This window comes from Etheostoma cragini, chromosome 8 (genome assembly GCF_013103735.1).
Source record: "Etheostoma cragini isolate CJK2018 chromosome 8, CSU_Ecrag_1.0, whole genome shotgun sequence".
NCBI classification, from domain to species: Eukaryota; Metazoa; Chordata; class Actinopteri; order Perciformes; family Percidae; genus Etheostoma; species Etheostoma cragini.
Window position 1 is genome coordinate 12217604 of NC_048414.1, and position 13217 is coordinate 12230820.

General features: G+C 39.7%; 3 protein-coding genes across 4 annotated transcripts in view; 2 read left to right on the top strand and 1 right to left on the bottom strand.

Moving 5' to 3' along the window:
- The first annotated feature begins 7 nt into the window (after positions 1-7).
- Positions 8-12629, top strand: rapsn (receptor-associated protein of the synapse, 43kD). Of its 2 annotated transcripts, XR_004657605.1 has the most exons (9): positions 8-652; positions 1306-1644; positions 2376-2534; positions 3401-3499; positions 3683-3805; positions 3934-3987; positions 4396-4595; positions 4726-5845; positions 12618-12629. XR_004657605.1 is itself a non-coding variant. In XM_034878987.1 (8 exons), the coding sequence occupies exons 1-8, from the start codon at positions 440-442 to the stop codon at positions 4796-4798; spliced, it is 1260 nt and encodes a 419-aa protein (XP_034734878.1). In that variant the 5' UTR covers positions 8-439; the 3' UTR covers positions 4799-6839. The 2 variants fall into 2 exon arrangements, 1 of the variants encoding a protein (XP_034734878.1); XM_034878987.1 differs by lacking the exon at positions 12618-12629 and having other exon boundaries at positions 4726-6839.
- On the top strand, positions 6912-10488 carry LOC117949000 (zinc-binding protein A33-like). The gene is made up of 6 exons (XM_034878986.1): positions 6912-7445; positions 7759-7854; positions 8037-8267; positions 9548-9570; positions 9657-9775; positions 9857-10488. The coding sequence occupies exons 1-6, from the start codon at positions 7056-7058 to the stop codon at positions 10405-10407; spliced, it is 1410 nt and encodes a 469-aa protein (XP_034734877.1). The 5' UTR covers positions 6912-7055; the 3' UTR covers positions 10408-10488.
- The window catches only part of ighmbp2 (immunoglobulin mu DNA binding protein 2), an 8334-nt gene continuing 4634 nt past the window's right edge, over positions 9518-13217 (bottom strand). The window contains exons 13-17 of the mRNA XM_034878974.1: positions 12669-12763; positions 12309-12432; positions 11383-12216; positions 11096-11295; positions 9518-10893 (exon numbers count right to left, since the gene is read on the bottom strand). Coding sequence (XP_034734865.1) covers positions 10693-10893; positions 11096-11295; positions 11383-12216; positions 12309-12432; positions 12669-12763 — 1454 coding nt within the window. The 3' untranslated portion in view covers positions 9518-10692. The remainder of the gene's footprint in view (positions 10894-11095; positions 11296-11382; positions 12217-12308; positions 12433-12668; positions 12764-13217) is intronic.

Consider the following 13217-nt stretch of genomic DNA (forward strand, 5'->3'; position numbering starts at 1 on the left):
GGGGGGGGCTGAGAATTCCTTTTGCTGGGGTGTGGAGGGAGCAGATATTCTGGGATATCGCTGCTAGCACTCCGCCGGGAAACGTGTTTCTTTGGCATTTTTTAAGCGGAAATCTGAAGGAGAATTTTGGAACACTTGATGGTGAGAGAGGATCATTGCAGGGTTAAATGGGGAAGATATTTTTCTGGCCCTCCTGCTCTCCACAAAGCGACTGGTGATAATGGTCTTGGTGTGTTGCCGTTTTACTTTGGTGGATCCAGTTTCCTCTCCATCTCAGCACAGCCGGGGCTGAGAGAGCGGGATCTGGTAGGACTTCTGGCAGCGGCCTCTCGGAGGATCGTCTTCAAGGGATCTTCTTCGGAGTTGTTCTGTGCATGGCAAGGATCTACTTTCTTGCTGCCTCACTGAAATTGCATGGCCTAAACGAATAAATATTTTTATGAGGCGCCTTGCACCAGAGATGGGCCAGGACCAAACCAAGCAGCAGATAGAGAAGGGCCTGAGGTTGTATCAGTCCAATCAGACAGACAAAGCCCTGCATGTCTGGACTAAAGTGCTGGAGAAGACCTCAGATCCTGGAGGGAAGTTTCGGGTGTTGGGGTGCCTGATCACAGCTCACTCAGAAATGGGAAAATATAAAGATATGCTCAAGGTAAGCTATCTAAACAACAGTATGCAACATTGCAACTGTTTTCCCCTTGTGGGATTAATAAAATACGTCAAAATTAATATCTAGTTAAGGAACCAATTCTAGCTATAATCAGTGTCCTACTCTAAATATCTGGGTTTTCAATTGGTTTAGATAATTCATAAATACCTTTCTCACGTTGTCACCACTGTGTGATCATATTTTTATCATATGGTACCAGCAATGTGTGTGCCACTAAAAATCCCATTGATTTTATGTCATCATAATCTCCGCTCAGGAGTGGTACAGTTTGTGCTGTAGTAGCATTTTAACACTTCTATAATGTCCAAGCGACGTTTATACAAGAGGAGGTCAAAGGTCACCCACTTGGTTCCATTTACAGTAATCTTGAGAAGCATGGGTTAATTTGTGGCTTCCACACAACGCTGAGTAAATAAGTGCCCTGCAACCTGAGTATCAGTGTGGGATGTCTTGTTGACATAATCATCTTAAGTCAAGCCGCACCCACTCTCTTTCACCCCGCTTTAATGAGGACTTTATAAAGGAAAGGTCTCATGTCTTTCGAATTATATAACTTTTACATACATTTTTGTTATTTAGTATCTATTTAAATTTATTCACAATTTGCCATCACCTCCCACTGACTCTCTTCACAGTACGCTCTAGATCAAATCGACACAGCCAGGGAAATGGAGGACCCAGACTACCTGACAGAGGGCTACCTGAACTTGGCGCGCAGCAACGAGAAGCTGTGCGACTTCCAGAAAACGGTGTCCTATTGTAAGACCTGCTTAAACATGCAGGGAACCACTGTGAGCCTGCAGCTCAACGGCCAGGTGTGTCTTAGCATGGGCAACGCCTTCCTGGGCCTCAGTGTCTTCCAGAAAGCTTTGGAGAGCTACGAGAAGGCCCTTCGCTACGCACACAACAATGACGACAAGATGCTGGAGTGCAGAGTCTGCTGCAGTCTGGGAAACATCTATGTCCACCTTAAGGTATAAAGTCAATGACATTTGATTTTTTCTGAAAGCTTTTGATCATTTTAATATGTGCTGCACTGCGGATTCTATCTCCTAAAATTTGCTTGGCATTACCTTTAGACAAAATGTCTTCAACATGTATTGTTGTATCACATAACATAATGCAAGGAGTCTGATAAAGAACCTTTCCTGTCAAAAAAATCATACTTTGATCGTTGCAGACTTCTCAGGTATTTTGTTTGGGTGAACCATTCATTGGACTGCACGTGTGTCTTTATTGCGCAATCAATACTGATGTTGCCAACGTGTTTGTGGTCAGAGTATGATAACACTGCCAAGCATCCAAGCAAACATCATCAATGGTTAGCTCATGTGGGACTGGGCATTGTGAAACAAGGGCGGAGTGAGTGGGCTGGCTTGTGGGACTGCTCATGTAGTACCCTTGACATCAGAGATTTGTAAGAGTAATCCCTCTGCTCCCTAGGGAGGATTGGTTTCAATGGGATTGTGATGAAGTGGCATTTAAAGAATGCTCTCATATGTCTCGTTATTTTATGAAACAATTCATAATACCGGAGACACCTATAGCAAAAACAAAAAATTTCTAAAAGGGACTTTGCTTGAATACTGTCAAAGGTTGAATGGTCTTAGGAAGGAATGACAAAACCAAAAAGTCCATGAATAGAATGTCTAACACACTGCCATTTGTGGGCAAGGGCTTGCTCATCAATAACCTCTTTCAACAGGACTATGAGAAAGCCCTGTTCTTTCCCTGCAAAGCAGCTGAGCTTGTCAATGACTACGGCAAGGGTTGGAGCCTCAAGTATCGAGCCATGAGCCAGTACCACATGTCTGTCGCCTACAGGAAACTGGAGCGCCTGCCAGACGCCATGGAGTGCTGTGAGGTATTATTTTATAAGCGTCCAACACACGATAACAGTCCTCAGAGACGGGACTCACCCCCACAAAGACAAACTTTCATAACTTGTGTTTCCTCATCAAAGTTGCTGTCCCCTGATGGGTTTGTCTGTTTTGATGTCAGAGCTGGAGAACCAGTAGATGTTGTGCTGCTGACAGGTGCAAGCGCCAGTTGTTCTGTTGTACCAGGCCTTGACAAAAATATGCTCACAGAGGCGCTGGTTTAAAGTGTTAATGAAGAGGGTGGCTTTGGTCTTTACTCTGTTCTAATTATGTACTGTGGGGGAAAAATAACTTGATGTCATTGCCTTGGAGTGCAAAAGTAAAGTAACAAGACAGCGGGATGCGTTTCAGATTTATTACATTTGCCGAACACATTTGGACAAACAATTGACAAATGTAGTCATAGTTACACTACCAGAGTACAAAAGGAGTCCTAAAGGTGAAACTACAACATCTTATGTTTTGCATCACTAATCATTTGAAAATATCTTGACACTGCTGAATGGAATAATACGGCATTTGTAAAAGTATTTGCACGTCTTTGCATTATAAACAACTCTCTGCTTAATGCTCTCAGCCACAGAATGTTTGTTTTTGAGTTAAATGTACCCAATGAAATATTTCCATCCATATTAGGTTTATTATTAGAAGGCATATTATACATTATGTTACCGTATAGTTTAAAACTGCCATTTAACTTAAATGTATCTGCTGATTAAAAAACCCGACTGACTTGAAAGTCCAATTTCCAAATGATCCAAACTGATTTTCCATCATTAGATTTCAGCAGAGCTTTGGTGTCACAGGTGAGGGGGCTAGACTTTAAAACCCATGTCTTCCACTTGAACAGGAATCTATGAAGATTGCTCTGCAGCACGGTGACCGTCCTCTGCAGGCTCTGTGCTTACTAAACTTTGCAGACATACATCGCTGCAGGCGTGACGCTGATGTAAGGTGCCACCATTTGTGCAGACTTGTTGGATTAACAATACAATTTTATCTTTTGATTTATATATCTTTGCATTTCTCATAGAAAGTTTTGATTCAAATATTTAGTATTTTCCTCACAGTGTTTGTTGCTCTGGCAGCTATATGGGGAAGTTTATTTTGGCATTTTACTTCATCCATCTAGAAAGCATTCCCTCGCTATGAGTCTGCACTGGGTATCATGACTGAGATCGGAAACCGTGTCGGACAATCACAGGTGTACCTGGGAGTTGCAAAGTGTTGGCTTCTGCAGAAAGAATTTGACAAGGTACCATCATTTTATGTCTATCTCACTTTCAATAGGACAGGCTTATGACTGTTTCATTGTTTCCCATAATAATGTAGTAATTATGTAATGTAATTGTGACACACCCTGCCTCAATGTTTATTTCCCAGGCTCTTGATTCTTTGCAGCGAGCACAGGAATTAGCAGATGGGATGGGCAACAAGGTAACTGATGTTACAAAGGATACATGTAGAGCTGCAACTATTAGTCAATGAATCATTAAGTAATTCGACAGAATTAATCTGCAACTTGTTTAATAATCAAATAATCACTTTAGTCTTTTTTAAGCAAAAATGCTTTGTCACACATGATTGTAATCTGAATAACTTTGGAGGTTTTTTTACTATTGGTAGGGCAAAATAAGCCATTTGAAGACATCAATTTCGAGGGAAGTTGTAACAAAATGTTTCACTGTTGTTTTTTTACCTTGAAATGATTACCTTTAGTAAAGTTTAGTTTCAGCTCACACTATGAACCAGAAGAATCTGCCTAGCTCGTGTTTAATTTGTTCTGGCAGATATAAGGCAGAGCCTACATGTCACATTATCTTTTCTTCTGATTTGTATCTTAAGCTGTGTACGCTAAAGGTGCACTGCCTGAGTGAAGGGATTTATCGGAGCCGGGGGCAGCAGGAGGAGCTCAGAGAGCAGGTGGTGAAGTTCCTGCAGTGTGTCGAGGAGCTGGAGCTCTACTGCGGCATGTGTGGAGAGTCCATTGGGGACAGGGACCAAAAACTGCAGGCCTTACCCTGTTCCCACATTTTCCATCTCAAGTTGGTGTTTTAGCGTACTATTACTACTTTTTTAAAGAAACATTTCAGAGATGTGTATATCTTTTTTATTTTAACACGCGTTCAATGCCACAGATAAAGCTGTTGACACTCGGCTGCTTTTCCCTTTCAGGTGTCTGCAGACAAACGGGACAAAGGGTTGTCCTAAATGTTTCAAGTCCTCCATGAAACCTGGATTTGTGTGATTGTGAGACTGGGTTTGTGCGTTGGATCCGCAGACACAGTGTGAAGCCTCCCAGGCTGCTGACTGATCTGAGAGAAGCAGGCGGCCTCGAGATGTGCTGAAGATGTTTGAGGAGTAATAATTCACTGCTCTGTAAAGAGGATGCGGAACCGAAACCAGAATGTTCGCAGAGTGCGACTTTGAGGACACATTCAAGGCATCCATCTCATTAACAGACATCAGTCTGTGAGTTACAGCTGGCTGAGGAGGTATAACTGACAGTGTTACATTTCAATTAAAGCTGCAGAGGAGCCAACATAGTCTCTGATGACTGGCCTTTTTGTTGCAGAATTTGAATCTAGAGGAAAATGGACCGTCCAGAGAGCATTTATAACTTGTATTTGCTATTTCATGCGTTAGAGTTGTTTTTTTGTAAATCAAGATGAAATGATCGTCAGTGATCTGAGGTTTGTTGTTCATTGTCTGATTACCTTTTACACAACATCCACTTTTTCTTGTATCAACAATCTTTTTTATCAGAACACAGAGCCATTTCTGAATTTAACTAATTTCATACATGGTATATTTATTATTGTATTCATGTACATTCTATTCTCATGTTAATTTGTTTAACAGGTTTGATTTATTTGAGGTGTTTTGTTAAACCTAAAATGAGCTAAAATCTCTTAACCATTCAAAAACTAGTATGTCTTTACAGAACAGGTTCATGCAGCTGTTTCTTTCCTTATTCGTTGAGATTAAGGAGCCGGATCAACACACATTGTGTTCATAGAAATTCCTTTTCTGTCCATGTTTTACTCTTAAGTCTGACATCAACATATTGTTGCAATTTAAGGACAAATATTGTTGGGAAGGAAACCTATTGGGAAAGGATTTTCTTTGACCAATTACACACTAGTCAGATAACTATTTAGAGGAGATACAGTATGTTTTAATTTTTATTTGTAGTCATGTAAATACGAATTGGTAAAATGTCAGTAGTCAGATTAAGATCATTTACTTGCAGAGGCATTGTAAGGTGGTTTTAGGGAGAAAGCCAAAAAACTATGTTGTATGTATTTACAATGCCAAGCAGCAGAGGATTACATCAAATCATGTACCCATGCAAATATATTTACTTATTTCTGAATTGTTTTATTATAGTATTTCTTAATATTCAGAGGCTTTTATTATTTGTATTCCTTATGTATTTGTTCAATTTATTTGATGTATACCATAGTGTGATTTGGGACAAAAAAAGCCACGTCAAATAAAAATTGTGGCTAAAACAAGGTTTTTTATATACAGTCAGTTTTCCTCAAACTGTGAACTCTTAATACATTTTAGTAAGACTAGTTGCAGTTTACAAAACTACTCTTTTAAAAAACCTTGATGTGAAACAGATAAGTTCAATCATATGGTGAAAATAGGATAATTTCTTGGTGCTGCAGGGACAAAATCCTTTCTTTTGCAACAAACATTCATAATGAAGGCAAACTTATATAACCAAACTTGAGGAATAAACACAATACTGCAGCTTTAAAGCATCAAGTATTTTGTACTCTCTCTATACAACATGTAAGTAGGTTGACAGCATGAGAAGAGAGAGACCAACACATATACTTTTACTGCACAAGCACTTATGTTTCTCGCACATCACTGCCGGACCTCACTTTCTGAACAAAGCCTGCTTCTAGTTTGAGGTCCCTGCATCCAAAGTAATGTTTATTCACTGTTTACCTGTAGTACAGTCAATGTAAAACTCTTGTAAAGCATGGATATTGTCTATACTATTTATTCTTGGTTCTGGGGTATAAATAAGATTTCAGTGACAGCACAGCCACTCATCTTTAACTACCTCTGTTTTTGCCTCTAAGCTCTGCCCTCAGAGGATTAATGCAGCAACAACACAACATTTAACTACATGTAGAATTGTGTTTTTCTCGACATCGTGTTGAGAAAATTATGGTTTAATGTCTGACTAAGATGCATTGTTAATATATTTATGCATTGAGTCAAACCATGTTACTGTGTTGAATATGGAAATTAAAGTGTATCGAAAGTGAAAGTCTCTTATTTCTCTCTCACACACACACACAGTTTTGACATAGTGTGTGGAATACGGTATACTGTGGAATACATATTTAACCAGTCATACTAGTTTACCAGCATTTCTAAAAGCTGCAACAGAGCATTTAGAGTTGTACGACTAGTCTCAACACATCAGAGGCAGGAACAACTTTTCCTGTCACCTCACATTACAGGAACCCTTAAGCCTGATGGCAGCGATTTCATTCCCTGAAGAGGACTTACTTTGTCCTCAATGCTCTGAGGTTTATTACCTTCCTGTTCTCCTAAAATGTGGCCACAATATTTGCAGAGTTTGTTTACAGAAGTTCTGGGAATGGAAAGGATGTCGAGAATGTCCTGTGTGTCGCACTGTGTCTGACCTCGGGAGGCCTCCTATCAATTTGCTACTAAAGATAGCTGCGGACGAATATCAAGTGCAAAAGACGAGCAGGAATCAACAGGTTTGCCGTCTTCACAATGAGAAGCTGAAGCTTTTTTGTCAGAATGACGAAGTGCTCATCTGTCTCGTCTGCCAATCGTCAAAACAGCATAAAGTTCACGAGTGCTGTCCAGTTGAGGAGGGGGCCCAGCAGAAAAAGGTAAAAATAAAAACAGAAAAAACACAATTACTTATCTGTGAAAGCAAAGATGTGTTGCTACTATGGTTAAAGTTTTTTTTTTTTTTAGGTGTAGAAGGGGATTTAATAGGGGTGCAAAAGAAAACTTTTTGTTTTCTCAATTATTTGATTTATCATTTAGTGAAAAGTGTCCATCACAATGTGCCAGACCAACCAGAAAAAAGCAGCTAATTGATTCAGGGAAATTGCAAATAATTATTTTGTCTATCAACTAAGAGATGTATTGTTAGAGCTTCCAGACTTTTATTTAAACTTTTTTTTTTTTACATTTCAGACAGAAATTTCAGCCGTGCTGGAGTCCTTGAAGGAAAAGCACAGAATTCTAATCAAGACCAAGGCGCAATGGGAGGAAACCAAAAACTATATACAGGTAAGAGTTATTTATTGTGTGTAAGTTTTGTTGTGCATCTAGGTTCTCTCTTGAGGTTAACTGTTGGACTTTTAAATTCTGAACCTTTGTGTTAAATTCAGTTTCGACCAAAAAATCCTTCAGCACGGCACTCAAACATATTTGATTTACTGTCAAACTAACCAGCTCTCTCAACATTACAGAGCCAAGCTTATCAAGTTGAGGAAGCAATTAAGGAGGAGTTTGAGAAGCTACGCCGGTTTCTTCAGGAGCAAGAAAACAGTAGACTGAAGGTGCTTAAACAGGAAGAGGAAATTAAAACAAAAGTGATGAGCGAAAAGCTGGAAAACATCAAGGACCAGATCAAAACCCTCTCTTCCACCATCAGTGGTATTGAGGAAGCCCTGGGAGCGAAGGACTTCCCATTTTTACAGGTACGTTTACAGCCATTATTTACACAATGTGGTTACATTTGCCCACTGACACCAACCACACAAGACAACATTTTAATCCCAGTTGGCTTTTCTTTAGGTCAAAATGTTTAAAAATGCTCCATATACCAGAATATTTATGCACCCATGGGCTCACGACAAGTGTGTTTACGCAACACAACACGCCCAGGCTGATAAACATTCTAAAGCAATGAAGTACACACTGAAAGCTCTGTGTACTCCATGGGATCGATGCTTTCTTGACAAGGATTAAGTGAGAGAGAACAATACATCAAATATATCAAGCATGTTCAAAATATCTCAAATACATTTAAGAAAATATTCAAAATAGTTTTAGGTTAACAAAAGAACTCTTGTAACAAAAGCATTCAAATGTGTCACCACTATACACATATATACACACATATATATACACATATATATACACATATATATATATATATACACACATATATATATATATATATACACACATATATATATATATATATATATACATACACATATATATATATATATATATATATATATATATACATACACATATATATATATATATATATATATATACTACATCATAGCCTATTTTTCTAATGACGTACACAAAAAAATAGACAAAACTAAATTACCAGTTTCATCTCATAACCTCTTGTCTGAGTCTGAAGTCAAACCAAGAACATCAAACATTTGAAGTAACCTTAGGTATTTTGTAGTTAGAAATACTGTATTTAAGGTATAGTTTGTTGATATATGTCCACATTCTTGACAATAACATACTGTCCATGTATGTTAGTGTATGTTACTAAAAAAAACAACATCTGTACTTGTAAAGAGGTGTTTTGGGCTAAATGTTACAGACAGCATGCTAACACATTGACCAAAATGTTTCCTTTATATTTGAGATATGTATACTGTATATTGTCTTGGTACACCCAGTCCTTGAGACAGAGTTTTTATTGTGTACTTCTTCAATTGTTCAGAGTTATCAGAGGTTTATCACCCTTGGTGTGTTGGACACACTATCATCACTGCTATCATCATGCGGCCTCTCAGCCTCATGGTAATTTGACAAAGATCCGACTGGGATGAAAACTTTGTCCATTTAAATCATTTGTGTTTTAGTGTCAGTGTGCAGGTGTAACTATTTATCACTGCTGATTTTTTTCCCAAAACCTTGAACCTACATGTGATGTGCATATAGCTACTAGATATAGCACCTAACATTTAGTTAATTTTTCCCCACTTTCTTTCTGTAACTTAAGGACTACAAGCAGACAAAGAAGAGGTATGCATAACTCACTATCTCCCAAAATGAATATCTACTGTCCCTGCTCCATGACACAATGTAGTGATTATTTCAACATGTTTCAGGGCCAAATGCAACATTCAAGAGCCAGAGTGTATCAGAGATATCCTGATCAACTCTGCAAAGCATCTGGGATTACTCAAGTTTGGAATATGGAAGAAGATGGCCAACATCGTCACATGTGGTAACTGAGCAGACAACGGCTTAAAAAGGTAAAGTTTACGATTAAGTATTTTGAATGTACTGAATTTTGTTATACTTTCAGTTCCCTTCACTCTGGATCCTAACACTGCCCAGTCCAACTTACAATTCTCTGGAGAGTTGACCTGTGTACAATACAGCAGCAAGCAGCTCGTACCGGACAACCCTGAACGCTGCACCAGCCGTGTGTGCGTGCTGGGAGCGACTGGCTTCACATCCGGGAAGCACAGCTGGACCGTGGAGGTCGGCCAGGGCAACGACTGGTTCATCGGAGTGGCACAAGAGTCCATCAAGAGGAAGAGTAGCGTCTTCCTCATCCCTAGTGAGGGCTTCTGGGTGATCGGCCTGTGCAATAGAGACTCATTCTGGGCTCAGACCTCGCCTCGCACCAAGCTTGTGTTGAAGCAGAAGCCTGAGAAGATTACTGTACAGCTGGACTATAACAAAGGAAAGGTTGTTTTCACCAACACTGCTGATTTGACAACAATACACACATTCAAAGACAGATTTACAGAGAGGATTTTTCCCTACTTCTCCCCTGGATTGTGTGCAGCGGGGGAAATGTCCATCCCACTGACAATCTGTCCTCTGACAGTAACAGTGTCTGTAGGGTAGAGACAACAGGAAAACACATGGCACTACAGTTGGAGAAGACTTTGTTTGTTGAGTGTGTGTGTTACAGGTACTACAACTGACCAAATAAGCAACACGTTGCATAGTTTCAATTTCAAAATTCAGCAACAAATTGTAGGATACCAAACTGTGTCCAATGAAGGTTAGAAAGGCAACATACTGTATGATTGATTAAACAAAACTTAATACTTTCAAACATTTTTGTAGTTTAATCTTGTTCAAAAGAAAGTATCCAGTTATGTTAATTATAGAGTTGATTTGGTATTATTAACTTTCATTCTCTTTGTCTTTTTTTGGTTTCCTCTGTGATGACATATCTTTCAGTTTAGAGTCCAGCTTCCTTTGCAGGTAGGCTTTCTTACTGGGGTCCATGGTTGTGTCTCTCTTCCCACTCCCGGCGTAAAGAATGCCTTCTTTGCTTATTCTCATCCGAGCATGAGACTTGGCTTTATCCCCACAGCCGTGAACCTTGAAAGAGTTAACAGCATGACAATCAGAAAACCACAATTTTATTACATTTAAGACATACATTTTTCAGACTTATGTTGAAATAACAGTACATAAACTTATAAAATACTTGGCATCATCCATGCATTTTCAATACAGCAACATACTAAAAACCCACAAACCATACAACTACTATTTGGTTAGGGTCTGGTTCCCGTCTTACCTCTGGTATATGATGACCGAGACAATACTGCCTGTTGCAGAACAGGCAAAGCTGTCCAAGTGTCAGCACAGAAGCTTTACACTTGACAAAACTGCATACACTGTCGGCCTTAATGACAGCATTGATAAGTGTGTCGAAGTCATCATCTGGAGCGGCGGCAGCAGCGATGCCACAGGCGCCTGCCTTCATTCGGCTCTTTCCTGGGAGAGAAATGGTAAGAGCTGAAACATATACCGGAACAGAGAGGTTAAATTAACACATGGAAATTAGAGAATTCTATTACAAACCTTTAGCTGACTTGGGCTTCTTTAATGACTGGGCCGGAGCTGGTGGGATGTTTTTCTGTTGCTTTTTTGATTCAGCGTTTTCTTCCCTCTTCTGCTGCTCCCTCTTCATTCGCTCCAAATGTAACCTTTTGAGGTCTAATGGAGGTTGACAAAGTGGCTCCATTTGGGGTTTAAGGACTGCTTCTTCTTCCTGAGCTTCTTCATCTTCTTCTTGTCTTGGCTCCTCAGCTGGTGTTGACACCAGTGGCCTGGCAACAGTGATACACCTGTCTTTCCCCTCACCTTTACTCTCATGCACGAGGCCCAGCTCCTCAGCAATCTGGTGGACCAGCAGGCGGTCATGAGAGTTAAACGATGATGGGAACTGTAGTTCACTCTGATTTGAGGCCTTTACAAAGCTCTCCACCTGCGCTCTGACCTCAGCACACCTGTTCTTCTTCTGTTCTTCCTCTGTCAGTGCGGTTATGCAGGACTTTGTGTTCTTCTCTGTACCAGCAGAATTTCCATTACTGTTGCTACCAGTGACCTTCTTTTGTTGTTGCTTGGCCCTGCTTAGAGGCCGATCTTTGACCTTCTGTTTGTTGGACGTGGAGCTGCTGGCAGATGTAGAAGTCTTTGTGTCTTTGTGGTCGCGGGTGTAGTTTTGTGGCACAATGTCTCCGATGTACTCAAATGCCGTTCTAACCTCGCCAAACTCAGTCATGTGATTGATCAGGGACTTCAGGAAAGCATGATTCTGGACAGTCTGGGTGTCGCACACAACAGCGATGTGACGTCTTGCACGTGTAACAGCCACATTAATCCTTCTGTCCTCTGCCAGAAATCCAACTTCCCCTAAAATTAAAAGAATGAACAAATGAATGCTGCCGACGTTCATGGCGAGGCAGAAACAAAAAAGACTTCAGAGCAAAAGTAAAATAAATTACCCTTTCTGTTGGACCGAACTAATGACAACACCACAGCCTCTTTCTCTCTGCCCTGAAATCCATCCACTGACTTTATCTCCAGCTCCGGATGCCTCAAAGAAAGTTTCTGACGCAGAAGATCGACCTTAACAGAGATAAAAACATTAAAAACCTCATCAATTAAATTATTTTGAGATACTTTAGATTTCTATTTTAACATTAAATTTTGGGGGATTTTATTTTCATGACTGTGTGTAAGTGTAAATCTTGTATTGCAAATATATGGACACTTAACCTATGCCTTATTGCTTTGACACAGTACAGTAGTAGCACTTGAGTTAAGATCTATTTTAGAGTTCCTCGAGTTAATCAATGACTTACTTGTAGATTGTACGGAGCAATAACAGCGATGTCTTTAGCCTTAACCCCAGCTTCAGTCAAGGCCTTTATGTGCAGTTCAACAATGTCCACCTCACCTGAGAAGAAAAGTGAATTCACAGTTAGATCCCACAACACCCTAACTATATATTTTTTTTAATATACACTACCGGTCAAAAGTTTGGGGTCACTCACAAATTTCCATTGGACTCCATTATAGACAGAATCCCAGCTGAGATCAGTTGCCTTGTTTTTTTTAACCAGGGCAGCAGTTTCTAGATTACATTATGTGCTTACATAATTGCAAAAGGGTTGTTTAATATTTTCTTAGTTAGTTTTTTAAAATAATATCAGATTAGTAAACAAAATGAGCATTTGGAACATTGGATGAAGGGTTGTTGATAATGGGAAATGTAGAAATTGCATTAAAGATCAGCCACCCACTCAGATCAGCTGGTATCCTGTCTATAATGGAGCTGGTATCCTGTCTATAATGGAGTGAAATTGAAATTTGTAAGTGACCCCAAACTTTTGACCGGTAGTGTGTGTGTG